Below are 18,262 nucleotides of genomic sequence, written 5' to 3'. Positions count from 1 at the left end.
AGTGCGCATTTTTGTGTTGAATGTCATTTTGAATGTGTTAAGGAAAACATATTTTAATGAAGCGTAGAATTTGCCTGTTTTTTCGCATTAGGCGTGAAGTATTTATAAGAAAAGTATTTCATTTATTTAGCGCACACATGCACATGTACATAAGTACATAATTAGCCAGCTAGTAGCGCGCTAGTGATGATACTCCATTGCGATTTAATTAAAACTTACGCCTGAAAGTATGCCACACTCAATTTGATTAGCTTAGGTTTTCTTGCCGGAGAGTGAGTGTGTATATGTCGTTGGGGGTGTTCACAGTATCGTGCCAAATTGTTGGTACATTTGTAAGATACAGATTTGTTTCGACTATTGCTGATGTTGTTCTGCATCTGCTTTAAAACGAGTACCCAATGAATGTATCTCACATAATTTGAACAAAATGATTTAATACTCTTAGTAAAAATGTATGTAGATTAAGGGTGATCTTTAAAATATCAAAATGGTTTACTTTGACCAACTATAACGCAGCTCGTCTGGGAATTGATATGAATAAGTTTCATTAATATGCTAAATTTATCAGATTCAAAGTAAATTTTTTTCCAGTTTTAGCGATTTTTACAAAAAGATTAAATATTTTCAAACCCTGGTAGCGGCGCTAGCAATTTGTTGATTATTTTGGGGTTTTCGTGAAGGTCATTGTTTTGTAAGTAGAACCCAGGGTTGCCGTTGAGAATTTTCAGAAAGTCGCAAAAAATGTGTAATTGACGAAAAAAGAGTCACCATATTATTTTTGCTTTTATTTACGCGTAAAAGAATAAATTTGTTGAATTTGAAAAAGAAAATAGCGGGACAAGCTTTGCACAAAACCTAAAACCATAAAAAAAAATCGCTGAAAAGGGGCAAAAGTCGCACATAATTTTGGAAAAGAGTCAAAAAATTAAAATTTTCAAAATGTCGAGTCAAAGGGTATTGGCCATTAAAAAGGGCAAAATTACCCCTTTAGTCGCACAACGGTAAAACTGGTAGTACCCGCTTGTGAGAAGCTAATGAGCAAAAATGTTCTACAAAATTATTATTAGTGAAATGTTATCACTATATATTTCGTTCTAATCTACTTTTAGCCCTTTTTCCACTTAGTATAAAAATATCCAGGCAAAAATTGCAAACTTAATATGGTCATAAAAGAAAAATATTACCTGAGCAAGCAACAAGATTTCGAGGTTTTATTGTATGGGTCTAGATCTTTAATCCTAAGTTGGAATTATTCCGTCCTCCAGACAATGACCCTGAAATTATTGCACAGCGCAATTAGACGAATACAGGCATACTGCAGCAGTTGTCGGGCGAAAAGCTTTGTCTGCACTATAAATGAATCCCTGCTCGCGTGGAAGATCGTCCGATCTCGGCTGCCGATGCGAAAATTCCCCATCGCAGCTAATGGCTGTAAAACGTCCTATTTCAGAATTTGGTTGAAGAACGCCCTGTCTCAGCTGCCGATATATTGAGTTGGAGTTAGGGCATTTTCGAAGCTGATTCTTAGACAGCGCGATCTTTCACTCTGCTGACGATATATAATTAATAAAAAGCGGCTCGTTCCGAGGCTAATCCCATTCACTTACGGATTTTATTTTATAGGCATTTTACGAAATCGTGCCCTCTTAAATCTCTTCCCAAACCTAAAAAAAATTCAAATTGGGAAAAAAGGTAGTACAAAGTTTGAAAATAAAACCAGGAAAATACTTTCAACTGCTTTTATTAATACAATTATTTAGTTTATTATCAAAACGTATGCATATCGATGTATAAATTTCATTTTTAATTTTGCTTATTTTTTAATGAATATTTATTAAATATACAAGAAAATAATAATAATTCCAAATAAAGGATTTATAGCATTGCAAATTATAACAAAAAAAAAGAAAATACAAAATTCATTACTTAAAATTAATTACTTAATTAAATAGCAATTAATTGCACAAACAATGGAGAAAATGCACAATTTGGAAGACAATATAAATAACTTACTATTGACCCTTTTTTATTTTTTTTACGGTTTTTGTTTTTTTTCTGCTATTACAATATTTGCAACTTACTGGAAAGCCATGCCGAAAATGTAATACATACATAAATTTCTCGAATTTTATTTAAATATTTATTTTTTCTTTGCATAATAAATTAAAAAATTAAATAGATTTTCTTTAGGGGTGCAAACAAAAAAACCAGGCCAAAGACATAAACTTTACACATTTTCCGGAATTTTTCTCTAAACATATGCTGGCCGGAAAGTTTTCTTTTGAATTTGAACAAATACAGTTGCAGGGGGGTGGTGCAGTGCAGACATACAAATTTTTATTTATCTTCTTACTAACTCTCTCAACTGATTGTGTGCGTATGTGCAATGCCTAGGCATATACATGTGTATATATGTTCGTATATATGTATTTACGTGTGTGCGAGCTATCAATTTAAATATCCGATTTGCTGCTGATGACTTTGCGGGGTTAAAACAGAAAATTACTTGAATTTTTTATTGCAAATCGAACGCAGATGTGTAGTCATAGTGTGGCGAATTCTTCAAAACATGAATTGCAGGTCAAAACAAACTAGAGAAGAATGACCGATCGTTCCACAAGAGAAGGACGTGCCTCAACATGTATTTTAAGGTGTTGGCTGTTGTACTGCAAATTGAGCGTTTATTAAACAATCCAGTGAAACGAATACGAGTTGAATTGAAGGATAATCGCATGTCGGAAGTGGGATTGTTAAATAAATCCCAAGGAGAAAATTTTGGAAATGACGAAGTCCTTTAATTTGACAAAACTGCCTCTCAAAAAGGAGGACAAAAAACCGGAATTGCAATCCCTTAATTCGGGGAGCGAATTTCTGCAGAGTACCGTTGGAGTTTTGGTAGCGCTTCTCCAGCTCCTACTGGTAAAGCTGCCGTCTGTGCTTGCAATCATAACGCCTTTCCACGGCACCAAACAACGCATTGCAGCTCTTTCGGTTTTTTGTAAGTAGATTTTAAAGATAAAAAGGACGATGAAGGAGCAGGGTTTCCTCATTTGAAACCAACGGTTTCAGTGGTCCTTTGCAATCCAGTCGTCACAGCAATTATGAAAAGAATATTTTCCAAAATCAATTTGAATAAAACAAGAAATAAATTGGCAACTCTCTGGTAATTTAAGGACTAAAGATTTCTTGGAAAAAAGCTCCAGGAGGTATTAAATAAAAAAAAATTAATACAACTGAATTTCGTTAAACATGTGATCTAAATGTTCCATTTTATAAAGTTTTTTTTTTTAGTTTGGTATAATTTAAACGGTTTATGATATTATATTTTAAGTTACTCGTTTGTTATTCATGTTTAATAAAATTAAAAGGCCTTAATTTTTTAAAAATTCTCTTCGTTTTTGAAGGGTCGAAAATCCATTTGTTTACGGAATTTAACAGTTCTTTGACAAAAATAAAAAAATCTGGCAACACTGTTGTGTTATAAAATCTCACAAAAGTTTAAATATTTTGCCTTTAACGAGTATTACTTTCCGCAAATAAACTTAGTTGTTGTATTTTGTTTTATCTTCAAACATTAATGTTCAATGGTTTTTTTCTATTCTCCTAGATTTTATTAGGTCCCATTTCCTCCGCACTTTTCACGATTATTTTCGCTCAAAACAATAAATTGCGACGATCTACTTATAACTTTAGCTTTGTACTATAAAATTCATACTCAAAACGGTTTGCTGGTATTCCCTTAACCCTTTCGTGCCCATGGTAGCCATATGGATACTAACCTTTATTTTCCTAATTAAGGACTGCGGGGTAAAAAGGAATAATTGTTCAAAATACATGTACATAGTATATTCATTCGATGCAGAGTCACAAAGTCACTGTAAACTATTAAGAATATTTAACTTAAATTCAAAATATTTTTTCCTAAAGGAAAAAGCCTCGAACAACTCAAAAATTTCGAAATTTTTTCTGAGCGGTTAAAATTTCTATGAATGGTTATTTCGAGTTTTTCCTTCCTAGTTATTCGCAAACAAAACCAAGCGTCCATTTGTGCAAATAAAATTAAGAACGCTCTCTTCTCAGCTGCACTCGATTGCCTTGTCGAGAGAATAAACATTTAAAGTGCTTCTCTTCTGTCAGCAACCCACACACAACCAGCTGCTGCTGCTGGTTCCAGTTTGCTGGAGATAAATTCCAAAGCAATCAATTGAATTAAGCTTCGGCTTTGGTCTGGCTTTTGTCGTATTACTTTATTACAATGAGTACGATTTTTTTTTTCATTTTTGTTGGTTTACTTTTGTTCTGTGCGCCCCACACATTAACCGAAGTATCCATATTTGTTATATGAAGCGATAATAACGAAAGAACGAAAAAATAAAATAAAGAGAAAAACAAATAAAAACTAAAAGAAAAAAAATAAAAATATGAAAAAATGAAAAGTATGCGCTTTGCTGCTTATGTACACGCATACATTCGCACCTTTGTTTACATAAATAGGTTACGCAAATACTATGTACAACGTTACAAAGTGCATTAATTAGTTATTAAATTGCTTTTATAATTTCACTGATGTTTTCCACTTTCTTGGTTTTTTTTATTTTTTTCTTCAAATTTTTATGTATAATAACTAGTTACTTGTTGACACAAATAAATATACATACACATAAATATACGTATGTATGTATGTCTGATATCTTCCGCAAGACTGCTTGCAAAAATTGCTTTCCGCTTGAATCTCCATCCTCTTCGTACGACTTTTGTCTTAGATCCATTAAAGCAAAAAAAAATAATAATAAAAATAAAAAAATGCAACTTCGTCACTTCCTCCAACATTTCAGCTCACGCCCACCATCGTCTTACAACAGCTCGCACTTGCGCGATCGCTTCACGCGCATCACCGGGCACAGCACCGAACGTATGGCCTCATCGAATACCGTTTTCAAGCCCTTCTGCGTCAGCGCCGAACATTCCAGATACTTAACAGCACCAATCTCCTTCGCCATAGCCAAACCCTGTGGGTAGGTGATGGGTGTGAGTTTCTTCTCCTTCAGCTTCTCGATTGTGGCCTTATCGTCGCGCAAATCCAACTTGGTGCCCACCAAAATGATCGGCACGTTGGGACAGTGATGACGTACCTCCGGATACCATTTGGCGCGTACATTCTCGAATGAGGCCGGATTTACCAAAGAGAAACAAATGAGAAAGACATCAGTCTGCGGATAGGAGAGTGGACGCAAACGATCGTAATCCTCCTGACCGGCTGTATCCCAAAGACCCAAATTGATGGGTTTCGCATCGACCATCACATTGGCGGAGTAATTGTCAAATACGGTGGGTATATATTCGCCGGGAAAGGCATTTGTTGTGTAACTGATGAGTAGGCAAGTCTTACCAACGGCACCATCGCCGACAACGACGCACTTGATGGCCTGCATTTTGCTTGAAGGAGGGGGGAGACGGAGGTTGTTGGGTCAGGGGAGATTCGTTAACCGCTTCTATTGCGGATAATTGTTTTTGTTGTTCTGCTTTGCTTGATTAGGCGGTTATCGCAGTGAGAATTCTTGTTGCTCCTACCTTCTCTGCTATTGTTTTTGTTGTTGTGGCAGCACTTGCTGATTTTTGCCGATTAAATTCTAAGAATTTGCTGCTTGATATACCAGTTCTTTCGCCTTGCTTGTATGTATTGCTGCGTCGGAGTTGGACGTGTCGCGGCGACGTTGCTGCTGCTGCTGCTGCTGCGGGTGGGGGGTTGTTCTACGTACGTAAAACTTCAGCTATCTGCTTCGATCGCTCGCTCGATTATTGGATTCTATAGAAGCGAATACACTTGCTTACGTATTTTTTGTTTAAATATATGTGTGTATGTGTGTAGGTATTAGCTCACTATTTTTTCGCTAACTATTTTTTTTTTTTTAATTTTTTATTGTACTTTTGCGCCGTTACACTAATTAAAAGTCAACTCGTTTGCTGCTGTAGCTACTTTAGCTGCGATTACACAACTATTAAAATTAAAATTAATAAAACTTTTGCTCGATACACCAGCGTTTCGACACAATTTCAATGTCAACAAATGCGCGTCACCACGCAGTTACCTTTCGTTTTTTTTTAATATTTCTTGCTTTTATTTAATTAGTTTCTTGAAAAGTTGCCAAATTTTTTTCTCATTAATTGTCTGGTGGCGTTTTATCCAGTCACACACACGCACTCTGGTTTTATTTGTGTATTTTTCTTCTTAGTCTTTGCAGTGGTCGTGACGTTTGACAGCTCAGCTACAAAGTGACAGCCCGTTATACGAAAAAAAAACACACCCAAACGCTTTGGAATCTCTGCTGAAACTAAGCAACAAATAATGCATACACTTTTGCTGTGCTACGGAACGAGTCAGTATCTGCTCGAGCAGAAACCCTGGTAGTGTGTGTAGGTAGCGTTGTGAGATACACAGATACTTTTTCTCAATCGTTTGGCACAGTGTTGACTCGCTTCAGCCGCGATCAGCGTTGAACAGGTTCTTTCTTTTCTACCAATAGCTTGTGTGCTGCATTTCGATATCTTGGAGATCACTTTGGTCTCACTCTGTTCATGCATGCACAGTGGTGGCTAATTAAATTAGTACGATTGCACGGTTTTGTTGCTCTCAGCGAATGGAACCCTATAAGTACGAATGCGCTCTCCTGCTCTCTTTTATGCATATGTGTATAATACTTCGCCTACTCTATTAATCAAATTCATATTCCCGTTTTTGTTTTCTTTCTTTTTTTTTGGGAGCGAGTGTGAGCACAAGCCTTAATTCATTCGATGACTCTCAATAAATATTTTTTAGCATAAAATTTTTATAAGTACATCTGTACTTGGATAAATATGTTTTTAGTTACAAATGATTGTGTATACATATGTACATTAGGGTGGTCCTTAAATGTAGGAAGCAAATTTTTACCTCAGATTTCCTAAGCCTCAACCCAGACGTTGATGCTACTATAGTCGAAGATATCACACATAAATTTTGGTCCCGATTGGGGGACACAGGGGTAGTATAAATTGCTTGAGTTGAGTTTGAGGTTCCTCTACCTGTAATTTGCCCCCCCCCCGTGCGACAAGCCTTTACCATCTCCAATCGGGACCAAGATTTATAAGTGATATCTGTGACCGTGGTATTAACGATTGAAGGCGTGAGACTGAAAAAAATCGTTCATTTGATTTTTTAAGGACCACCCTAATGTACATATATTGGATATTTCTCACGCATACTAGTTTTTGTGTTGTTATTTTTCTATTTGTTTCTCTCATTACGTCGTCAGTGAGTCATGAATCATGGCACACAAGTGATCGGCGTCATCACAGGTACACAGATGCATGTAGGGCACATAGGTATACACATACATACATACATTATACTTATAAGAAAGCAATCTTCCAGTTCACACAGCATACTATTCCATCATTCTCGTTGTTGTTTACTACAAAAATTTCTTCACATTTTTCACTTGACCTTGTTCGAGCATAATTTTTCCACCAGTAGTGTATATGATTCGTAGTTGCTTTTGATCAATTACTGTCTGCTTAACTATTTGAATTCTAAATACAAAAACACTTTACCCATTCACGCTTGCATATATGTATGTATTTTTGTGTGCGAAAGCCATTTTTTTACCTTTAATTTTTTCTCGCATGAGATTTTATTTTATTTTTGGCTTTACTGTTTAGAAAGCTTATAAGCTCGTAAACTAAAAATTTTAAAATTTCAATGAAAAGAAATATATTTCGTCTTTATATGGTTAAGCAATAGCCGAACGTGGAAAATCCGCCAGTCCGCGCACTGTGCGAATGCCAAAAGTCATTAAAGCCGCAGTTAATCGAAATCCGCTGCGCAAGCAGAGAATATCAACTAGTGGTGCCGATTTTAAATCGATTAATCGAGCCCGTTGGATTTCCATTTCAAAATCAATGTTGGTCAGATCGCAGTATTTTGTTTCTTTTTAAAAATTAAGTAAAAAAGATTTTTTCACAAATTACGATAAAACTATAACAAAAAGGCATAAAGAATATCAAAATATATACATGTTTTTTTTTTAGGTTCCTGACATATATGTAAACATAGACATCTAATTCTCTACTGGTGAGCTTTTTCCTGATAACAGCACTTTGTCCTCTAATATCATCAAAACCATGGCAAACGTCTTGACTTAGCATCAGCCAGGAGCTATTCGTCGTATAAATCGGATCGTAAAATTTATGAGATAAAACTTACATACATACATATCTAGTTATTTTTATGGAGTGTATTGGAAAGCGGGTGGTTGTGAGAAAGTGAGAACCGGCTGTAATTCCCCTTTACAGTACTTTGCTTACTTTACTTCTTGCTTGGCAAGCAGAAAGCGTATTTCGTGCATAGATAGGATTTGTTAAAGATAAAATATTGAATTTTCCCACAGAGATCAAAAGGTAGCAGGTATTTTCTAAAGAGGTATTTCTTCAAAACATCGAAAATGTCTCGAAACTTGTAAAAATAGTAAAAAATATGCGGAGAAGTTCTTTCGATCTTCAACTATTGCAGTTTTTGGTGTATCTACAACTACATGAATTCACGGCATGAAAGTGTTTTTTCAACATAATGCTTTATGATGCGAAAAAGTTTATAAACATATCACCCAAAAATTATTTTTTTTACGAATAAATATTTATAAATGCTATAATGCAAAAAGAAAAATTGTATTCCTTAATTTAACAATATTTAATTAACCCTAGTTTTTCTTATTTTCAGATAATACATGTAGTAAAGGAACTAAATATGTACATACCTAACTGATTTTGAGGACAATATTTCGTCGGTTTCTGAGGTATGTAATATTCGAATTCTGTTTTTGTACAATTTTAGATTGTTATTAACTTTCATATGCATGGTTGTTAGAAAATAGCTAAAAAACAGAACACAAAGTCGATTCCAATATCTCACTCACAGACTACGACTTTGACCACCTGCTAAGCAGTTGGCGTTCGTTTTTTAGAAAAAACAAAAGACACCCTTGTTTGGTTTGAAGTTTTCTTTATCAAATACCCAGGACAAAATGTGCTCACTTTTTAAGTACGAAAAACGGCTTTTTGCCACAAAAACTGATCAAATTACACAAAGTGTCCTGCTTTAAACTGCATGCATGCATACATACATACATACCTTAATACGTACTTAATAGCAGGATGTTGTTTAACCCTTTCATTACAATCGTTCAATATATTGGACAAACTTTTTTTGCACTTAAAGCTCTTTTTTTTCTTCAATAAGAGCTTTTGTTTTTAAAATAACAGTTGTTTTGAGAAAAGTCGATTATTCTTATTTACCGCATTTCGCTTACTGTATTTTCTGGATGCAGTTGACCGCGTTTTTTCACAAAAGAGAGAAGTGTTACAAAAATCGATATTGACTAGTGGAATATTTATGAACAAATTAACTATGTTTCGGTGGAATTGAGATGCGAAAAATTTTTAAATATTATTCTCAGTTTTTTTTTAAATATATTTCGCAAATGGAAAAAAAAATAAAATCCTGAGTACCACTGTGCAATATAAAGGACGCTGAATAACGGTAAAACTAAAATTTTTATAAAATTTTTGATTGTATTTTTAATATCAATGACCAAAAATTAGTCGATTTCTGATTTTTTTTTTCAGATTTTTAGTTTCAGCCGCTGATTTTTTTTTTGTATTGAGAGGGTTTAATATGTATGTTTTATTGTTGTTGCTGTTGATGAATGCAAGAAAAAAATGTATACATATTTGTGTGTCCATTTAAAATAAACGAAATGAAATAATTGCATTTTTCACACTTCAACCGCAAACAGCAAAGCCACAAATTGGTTGCGTGCACAACACAGTGGTGTCTCATTACAACACTGGTAAGGGGGACTGGGTGGGGGTGAGTGGAGGCTCGCAAAAGTGAATAATAGCACTTAAATAAATGCGTAATTAGAGTATTTAATGCATTTAGTAGTTAAATAAATACTTAGATATTAGTTTTTGTTGAAAATGTCATTTAATGCCACATCAAATAGCTTGAATATTTTATTCGCGCTCGGCAAAAAGCCGCACAACATTGCAGACAGCCGCCCATTGGCTTGCATCGCCCTTTCGCTGAGCTCACTTATTTAAGTGCAATTTGCAACTAAAGCTGCGCATTTGGCTGTGCAAATCATTTCCAGCATTTAAATATTTACGCTTAAAGTTTTTAGGGTTGCGCGCGAATGCCTGCGGGTATACTGGGTACTTACATACATACATACATACATACATAAATGATTACTACACGTACTACTCTGTGCGCTCAACGCGTTAAAATCTGTACATGATTTATTGCAACAAAATTTATAACAATAACAACGGTTACAGTAACAGTAAAAACAGTGCAACATCAGTGACTGCATCAACTGCAACATTTCGACAAACAACTATAACATCAATTGTATGCTGTGTGTAAGTAGCAGCCGCAGCAGCAGCCGCAGCAGCAGCAGCAACAGCGAAAGCTTGGGCAATAAATGTCTACATCAGCAACACGTTGTGGAACAAAACAAATTAAATACAATAACAAAAAATAGGCAAAATTAAATTGTATGGAAATTGTGTAAATAATTAAATGTTGCAATTAATATTATTATTGTTATTTTCGTTTTATGTTGCTGCTAGCCCATAGCTGTTCATTTAAGTCGTACGTACGCGAGCTTAAATTGATAAAAGGGTCGTAGAAAATTCCAACGATTAAATCCATTAACAAAAAGTTGAGCGATGCGATCAAATAATGTACAAGATTTTTTAAAGTTCCCTCCAAAATATATGCTTAAATAAATGCAACTAAAAATATAATGCATATTACATATTATAAATTATTATGTATATGTATATGTATATAATATGGGGTAAAATTCGCCCAGTGTACCAGGAAAAAATTTTGTTCAAACTCCACCACTTTGTTGCTATGGTATGTTACCGGTAACGAATGTGTAAAAGAATTTTTTTCTACTGCTGTTTTTTGTCGAGTTATACGAGTTTAAACATGCAAACTTCAGCCCTTTTTCCTAGAGTCAAAAGTTTTCTTAGAATTCTTATCTCGTGTCACACTTATTTATGATAGAGAATCAGTAATTGCTGACCTATTAGAATATTTTCCGTGCTTTTTTTAAAAAAATTTTTAATATAAAAGATGGTATGGCATTTTTTAAACAATGTACCATTTTTAATTTTTTCGCAAATGGCTTATTTCATTAACTTATTTTCTAATAATGATTACTAATTTAAGCATATTTTTTTGGTAACCGTTTAGTGATTAAATATCATTGTTTGTACGTTTTAAATGATTAAAAATTAATTGTCTAGTTTAAAAAAATGTATTAAGTAATTAATTTTAATTACTTGATTATTTGGTTATTTTTGATTATGTTCAATTGTTTTTGAATTTTTCTAACTACATGATTAATATAACCATTTGATTATTTTAAATTATTTTTGATTTTTTAATATACATGACTAACAAGTATATTCGATTATCGTCAATCCAGTGTGGATCACAAATTTTAATTTGGTTTTTGTTCTTCAGATGCCACTGTCCAATTTGTATGTAGAACTGCACGCCGATTCCAAAAATCGAGTTCATTTTTTATTCTATGGATACGTTTTCGAGATATTTTCAATTACCGTTATTCAGCTTAAAACAAAAGGTGGTTCCACTTACTCACTTATATCTCATGAACCAATTTAACAAACTGAAAATGGACAAACAACAAAAAAATTGCCAACAATTGGCAATTTACACGAAATTTTGGGTGACCTCAGATTTAGATTCAGTGGTTCGAAATACTTGTCGGTAGGTGGGTGTGTTTAAAAGCATACACCACTTTTTTTGTGTGTCGGTATAATTAAAAATAATCACTCATTTAATTAGAAATAATCAAATAATTAAAACAATAAAATAACTAAAAATAATCAAACAATTAGAAATAATTAAAAAATAATTTGATTAATTTTGATTATTTGATTATTTCTAATTATTTGATTTTTATTATTCATTAGGACGGATCTCTGAAACCATTTAGGGCTTAGACTGATTGTTATTCTTTGTATTACATATCATATAAAAGTGTACGTAGGCAAAATTTTATAATTTTACATAAGCAATCAAAGCAATCATATGCAGCTTCTTTGACCCCTTCGGTCCACCAGCCAGAGGGATTTTGCATGTGCGCATATCCTATATTTTGTCCAGCGCTCTCTGAGCTTACATGAGGGGTTCCCAGCTGCGCCATATCCGGTAATCACGTTTTAAGAGTGCCTTCCTTTTCCAGGTCACCTGCCACGCAATTGCCCTGTGACAGAGACGTGAGACATTACCTTACCGATTTCGAGCGCACCATAAAAGCATTCAGGGCCCTGATATCCGCCTGTGTATTGGACTGTATGCTAGCGTTCCTAACTGACGTCACCGTCTTCAGCTCCCTTGATAGCTGTTATTTCCTCCCGAAAGACACTTCTGAAGTCTGAATACAGTTTTTATGGGGAGCTCTCGTCCATCTTTGCCTTCAAGTTTTGATTCGTCCGTACTGCTCCCTACTTCCAGTAACCGCGCCTGACCCAGAGCTTTTACTCAGAGACACAGTATTCTGTCTGATCAGGGACAGTGTCTAACTTTCCATCCGGTTTCCGTCGCCTTATGGCAGTTTATGCCGCGACAGTTCTGACTGCAATAGTTACGTTAGTGTAGGTGTGATTCTAAACGCCCCACTAATGCCGATTAGGGTAGTCCTCTGCACGCACCCTTATCATATAACCTTGATATCATATGACAAGTTTGGAGTAATCAAGAACAGTATTTGAGATTTTAAATAAAATGTTATTTGGCAATATAAAAACAAAACGTGAATAAAACTGACACTTACGAGTACATAACTAGTACATACACACATACAGTTATTATTTAAATAAACTTTTGCGTATATTTTCATTCAATTGCACACCTCTTTTACATAAGTTTTCACGCATGCACATATGTATGTATGTATGTACTTGCGGTTGACATTTCGACTCACAACCATAATCATGTGGTTGGCACAAATAAATAAATAAATAAATTGCACTTGCAACAAATAACAGGTATGCCAGCCGGCCAGTCAGCCATCCAGGAGGTCTTTAGCGTATTTGTAGAGCAATTTTGATTTCATGTGAACGCATTCAAACGCACACACACCTACATATGTACTCGTACATGAATTTTAATACGTATCCAGTTGATGCCCGTAGTGGCCTGTGCTGCAACTGTCAGAGCTGATTTAATGTGAGAATGCAATAAATGCAATGCATTTAATTGTCGAGTGATAAATGCGTTGAAGCTCACACAGGCTATGTTGCAGATTTGCAATCGTTGCAGCGTTGTTGTTGTTGTCGACCACCCATGTGATTTCAGTGCTTGGGTGTGTGTGTGTGTGTGTTTGTGGCCCAGAGGTCTGTTAGTTGTGACTGACCTGACCATTGCGTGGGCCTTTGTCATCGAAGCGACAAACATCACTTCCGGCTCGTCGCCATTTGTGGCACTCAAATCGCGTAATTATTTACGCTTCCGGCGGTTACACATACATACATAAATGTACAAGCTACGCTGCGTCAGAATAAGCTATATGTACGTATGTATATTAGGGTGGAGCGAAAATAAAAAATTGTGTGCTTCGAAACTCTAATAACGGGGTATTGCACGCCAAAATAATACCCCTAAACTTTTTTTTTTAATTCGTTTAATACTTTCCATGGACCGAGAACAAAAGTTATGATAGAAACTAAATGTCGTTCTCGCAGATTTGTTTCCAAGTACGCTTCAAAACTAAAACCAAAACCGAAATGAGAATAAAACTTTCGAGAACGTTCTCAATGGGAATTATATAAGAACAGAACCCTGGGAACGTTCCGGAAACATTTATAAGAGAACAAAATGGGAACAGAAGTCGCCGGAACATTTTGGAAAAGAACTAAACGGGAACAAAAGTCTAAGGAACTTTCTCTCGAAGAACAATTTGGGAACTTAAGTCTAAGAAACTTTCTGACAGAGAACGAGGTGGCAACAAATCTTCTCTGGAAGCGAGAACAAAATTTTTCATAAAGCATTCATTAGTTTGAAGTGTTTGGATATTAAAAGCAATAAAAAAAACTGAAGAGAGTTATGCAAATTAAGTCAACGAAGGACTTAAGACACACATTTTTCTTGTAGAGAAAATGAAAAAATTATTTCACAAATTGACAGATCACCCTGATGATAAACGATCTAGAAGTTGAAATGATCCAGCTTTCCACTGGCTTATAATAAAAAATTTATTGTGGGTCGCACTGAAATGATTTTCCATCACGCAACATGCAAACGTCCCTCTCATTCATAACGTTGAGTTCTCAAAACTTTCATGCTCGTTTTGTTCTCTAGCATAACGCTCTCCAGACTTCTGTTCTTATTTGATCCGCCCGTTCTTCTTGATAACGGAAACGTTCCCGAACCTTTTGTTCTCATTTTATTTCCGTTTAAACTGCTCTCAATGCTTTTTTTCCTGTTTTGTACTTTGTGCCCCCTTTTTTCTTGCATTTTCTTTTAATACTAGACAAATAATGTATTTTACCAAAATCATGTTTAGAAATATTCTGGGTATTCAGTTTTGTAGGCCATTAAATTTTTTCAATATATTTTAGGAATGATAAACTGCATTATTTGTTAAAAAAAATCTCCCAATCTTAATCAAAAAGTATTAACTGATTCCAAAAAAAGGAAAAAAATGGAACAATCTATTGAAGCCCAAAGTCAACGATCCGCCGATATTAGCGCAAAATTTTTTGCTTCCGCTCCACCCTAATGTACATATACATATTATGAATGCATTTCACTTTGTGCATGCAACCCGTGTGTGTTTGTGGGCTCTCTCTGTTTCGTTGCGTGCATATGTCAAATAAATTTGCGCTTTTAATATTCTATTTATATGTACATAAGTACTCGTATATATATAAAAGTGAATATGTTTGTAAGCAACTTTATCTACATATGTATGTAGTCTACTTACCCATAAAAGCACATATAGTATGTAGCCATTTACAAACAGAAATCTTTGTTATTAATTTTAAATAATTAAATAGTTTATATGAATAATTTTCACTTAATTAGCGCCAACCAGAAACTGGGTCAGAAAGAGCGAAATTGAATTACTTTAATTAGGATTATTTATTTATTTAATTGAAGGGAATTACTTACCGAGCACTTTAAATCGTCATTCGAAATGTTAGTAGCGAGATTAGCTTTAATTTAAATTAGATGCTATTAAATAACAGAAAATTTACATAGAACGAATTGCCAAACCCACCAATACCGAGGTAGTATTTTTTTTTTTAGCAGGAAATGTAAACTTCCCTGTAACAAACCACCTTCGCTGAATAGGATGGAACTTACTAATCTAGGCCAAGATTAAGAATTGGGTGTGACCTATAACCTTCTTCTAAGGGAACATCGTATGGATCGGATCCAATGGTCGGCTTCCATGTGCCAAGAAACTTTCGAAAATAAAGGTGGATTCATCGTTTTAGTTCAGAACTTTTCTTACATGTGGTTGCTGTTGTGTTTCTCTCTTTGAAAGAGCAACTGAAAAAAGTTCTGAACGCTTTTGGCTTGTTAACTTAACTTCTACTTTAGTACAACACATCAACGATGAATCCTTCTTAAGATGTTTAGTAAACTCTTCTCTTTTACTCTGCTTAAAAAATAAGTTCCCCAGAAGAATCCCAGAGAGAATCAGTTGAAAATGCGCTGCAGACTTAGATTTAGAGCCGACGGCTCCCTATACTGATGGCTACAGGCGAAACGAAAGATAATGGGACTGAGTAGTGAAGAGGCAATAAACTTCTGCCTTTGCCCAGCTAACCTTTATAGAATTTTTTAACTGAAACTTTCTACAATAAAATAGAAGCAGACTGCAATTAATTATCTAATATCCAACGGCACAACGTTCAAAATAGTTACCGAGTGAAAAAGGATTTAAAATCCCGGGAATGGAATGTAACTTAACTGCCACCTTTAGCTTGTACACTTTGAAATATTTCTGCTTGAGGAGTATATGAACTAAAGCTGGTCGCTGCCAACTGTATGCCCGACAAGCAGACAAGACAATGGAGTGCCCATCAAAAATTCTGCTCAGGAAATAAGCATACCTCTAATATCCTGTACACAAATATAGGTTAGAAGCGATTTTCATGAAGAAAGCGAACTTCAGGTGGGTTGTGGAGACCATCTCTAATCGGGCCTAAAGCGATGAAAAGCGATATGAAACTGGAATGCACTAATACCACTCCTCTTTAAAAGTAGCAGCTGGCGCAGGTTTACATTGCCAATGCATATATCAGTCAAGAACTTCAGGGTTCGTTTGCCCATTGGAGTAGAAAATTTGGTGCCGGCTCCATAAATACTTTGACATGAGTGCCCAGACGTGTATGCGATAATTGTTTGTCTGATGACAGAAAATATTTCGTTTTGTCCTCATTCGCCCGATTTGCATCTCTATCTAAGCTCGAGAGGCCAGAGCAGACGTAGCAATTGTTTTTTTTTTTAACCGATGATGTCAATGTAGTCGGACTATGCCAGCAATTGTACGTTAAAAAAAATTTTACCTGAGCGTATGATATCAAACGGCCCGTAGGGGTGCTTTCCAATTCTCACGGAGCCGGGGTATTGTTCAAAGCCATTTTACAAATCCATATTAAGTAGTTTGGTGGCAATACAAAATTCCGGCATAAAATCCACTTTTTTCGTGTTGTCGAAAGCGGCCTTGTAATCGACAAATATGTAGATGGTGATCTTAATCCCCCTCTCAATATATTGTAAGATTTGGCGTATGGTGAATAATTGGTCTTTAGTGAATTTATAAAGTTTAAGGCTACACCGATAAAGCGTAATAATTGGGAATTTCCTTCAGTCAGCTCATATCAATGCTCAATGTTGAGTTTAATCTAAGATATTTGCTATCCCAAAACCTTGAATCGGTCGAAATAATTCGGCAATTTCAGTTCCTTCGGTATTTTTATGAACACCTCATCAGATCAAACTCACTTTGTAGTGTATCTTCGAGAGTTAAGTGTTTATATTCTGACTTTTCTTTCGCAATTCTATCTAAGATTGAGTACTAAATGATGAAAGATAAAAAATTCCTACTAGCCGTATATTTCCAGATGACACAAACAGTAAAGAGTAGCATACTTCACGGCGCAATCAGTAGCATTTCTGTAAAAGAAAGTACAGGGTGTCGTAGACCACATATCCACAACTTTTAAAATTAAGGAAAATGTTGTTTATTGGAAACACAAAAATTCGAACTACAAAGCGGGGTATGGTTTATCTCTTAGCAGTATTAGCGACTTCCGGTTTCAACTGGAAACACGTAGGTTACATTTACGAGTGACAAGTATCAGTTCATCGCCGGTTTGTTTACTTGCTGGTTTCTATTGCATTTTTAAAGCAACGTTTACTGTCTTCCTTTCCTTACCATCTACATACATTCTCCCCCTCACTCCTTTAAATGTATGTTTGTGTATATGAATAAACATACGCGTACTTGTATGTAATTTAAAAGCCAGTGAATTTATCCCATTCAGACGTGCAGTCATCTGCGGCTGACTTTATGAATATGTCACGTGTCCATATCAACAGCCGCAATACATTAAATAGCACTCGCTGTTATAACAAATATGCTACAATAACTGTTTTGCGTGATCCTTATCTATATATAGGAGTACATACAGTGACTCAAACAAATGACCATGTGTTGATTTTCTTTAAATATTCGTAACGTTTTTCGAGAATTTTTTTTGTTTGTTATTTGAATATAAAATATCGTCTAAGTTTTAACCAAAACCATGTAAATCACAGTTTTAAACTTTATACAAAATTTAGAAAAATTCAACAAATTTTTTCAAAAATTTAAATTTTTTATTCTGAATTTTTAGACGGATTTTTGTACTTTTTTCATATAAGTACGAATTTCTTATAGAATAAAACGCGAGAGACCGTCAGCAAAAAATTTTCAAAATATCAACGCAAGTTTTTGTAAATTGCGCTTGTTTTATTAAAAACCCGAAAAAGTAGCCTCCAAAAATCAATGCGATTTTCTGGCCGTTTGAAACTTGCACTTCGTTAGACTAAAATTGTATGGGCTATAAAAGTGCACACCCAACAATTTTCTAAAAATTTGGTCATTTGTTTGAGTCACTGTATATATTT

At 34.9% G+C, this 18,262-nt stretch overlaps 1 protein-coding gene across 2 annotated transcripts; it reads right to left on the bottom strand.

Moving 5' to 3' along the window:
* Positions 1-2,029: 2,029 nt before the first annotated feature.
* On the bottom strand, positions 2,030-10,959 carry Rac2 (Rac family small GTPase Rac2). Of its 2 annotated transcripts, none has more exons than XR_001847842.1 (2): positions 2,403-6,436; positions 2,030-2,356 (listed from the first exon to the last, which is right to left on the bottom strand). XR_001847842.1 is itself a non-coding variant. In XM_017618799.1 (2 exons), the coding sequence occupies exon 2, from the start codon at positions 5,430-5,432 to the stop codon at positions 4,854-4,856; it is 579 nt and encodes a 192-aa protein (XP_017474288.1). In that variant the 5' UTR covers positions 5,433-5,519; positions 10,949-10,959; the 3' UTR covers positions 2,030-4,853. The 2 variants fall into 2 exon arrangements, 1 of the variants encoding a protein (XP_017474288.1); XM_017618799.1 differs by adding an exon at positions 10,949-10,959 and having other exon boundaries at positions 2,030-5,519.
* Positions 10,960-18,262: the final 7,303 nt, after the last annotated feature.

Source organism: Rhagoletis zephyria, unplaced genomic scaffold, assembly GCF_001687245.7.
Source record: "Rhagoletis zephyria isolate East Lansing unplaced genomic scaffold, Rhagoletis_zephyria_1.1 Rzeph_scaffold_00035, whole genome shotgun sequence".
Taxonomy (NCBI): Eukaryota; Metazoa; Arthropoda; class Insecta; order Diptera; family Tephritidae; genus Rhagoletis; species Rhagoletis zephyria.
The sequence above is the reverse complement of the archived record's forward strand: the minus strand, read 5'-3'. Positions and strand labels throughout refer to the sequence as shown.

Bases quoted from the DNA above. Each gene is read 5' to 3' on its own strand.
- Rac2 (XM_017618799.1), bottom strand. From the start codon at position 5,432: ATGCAGGCCATCAAGTGCGTCGTTGTCGGCGATGGTGCCGTTGGTAAG.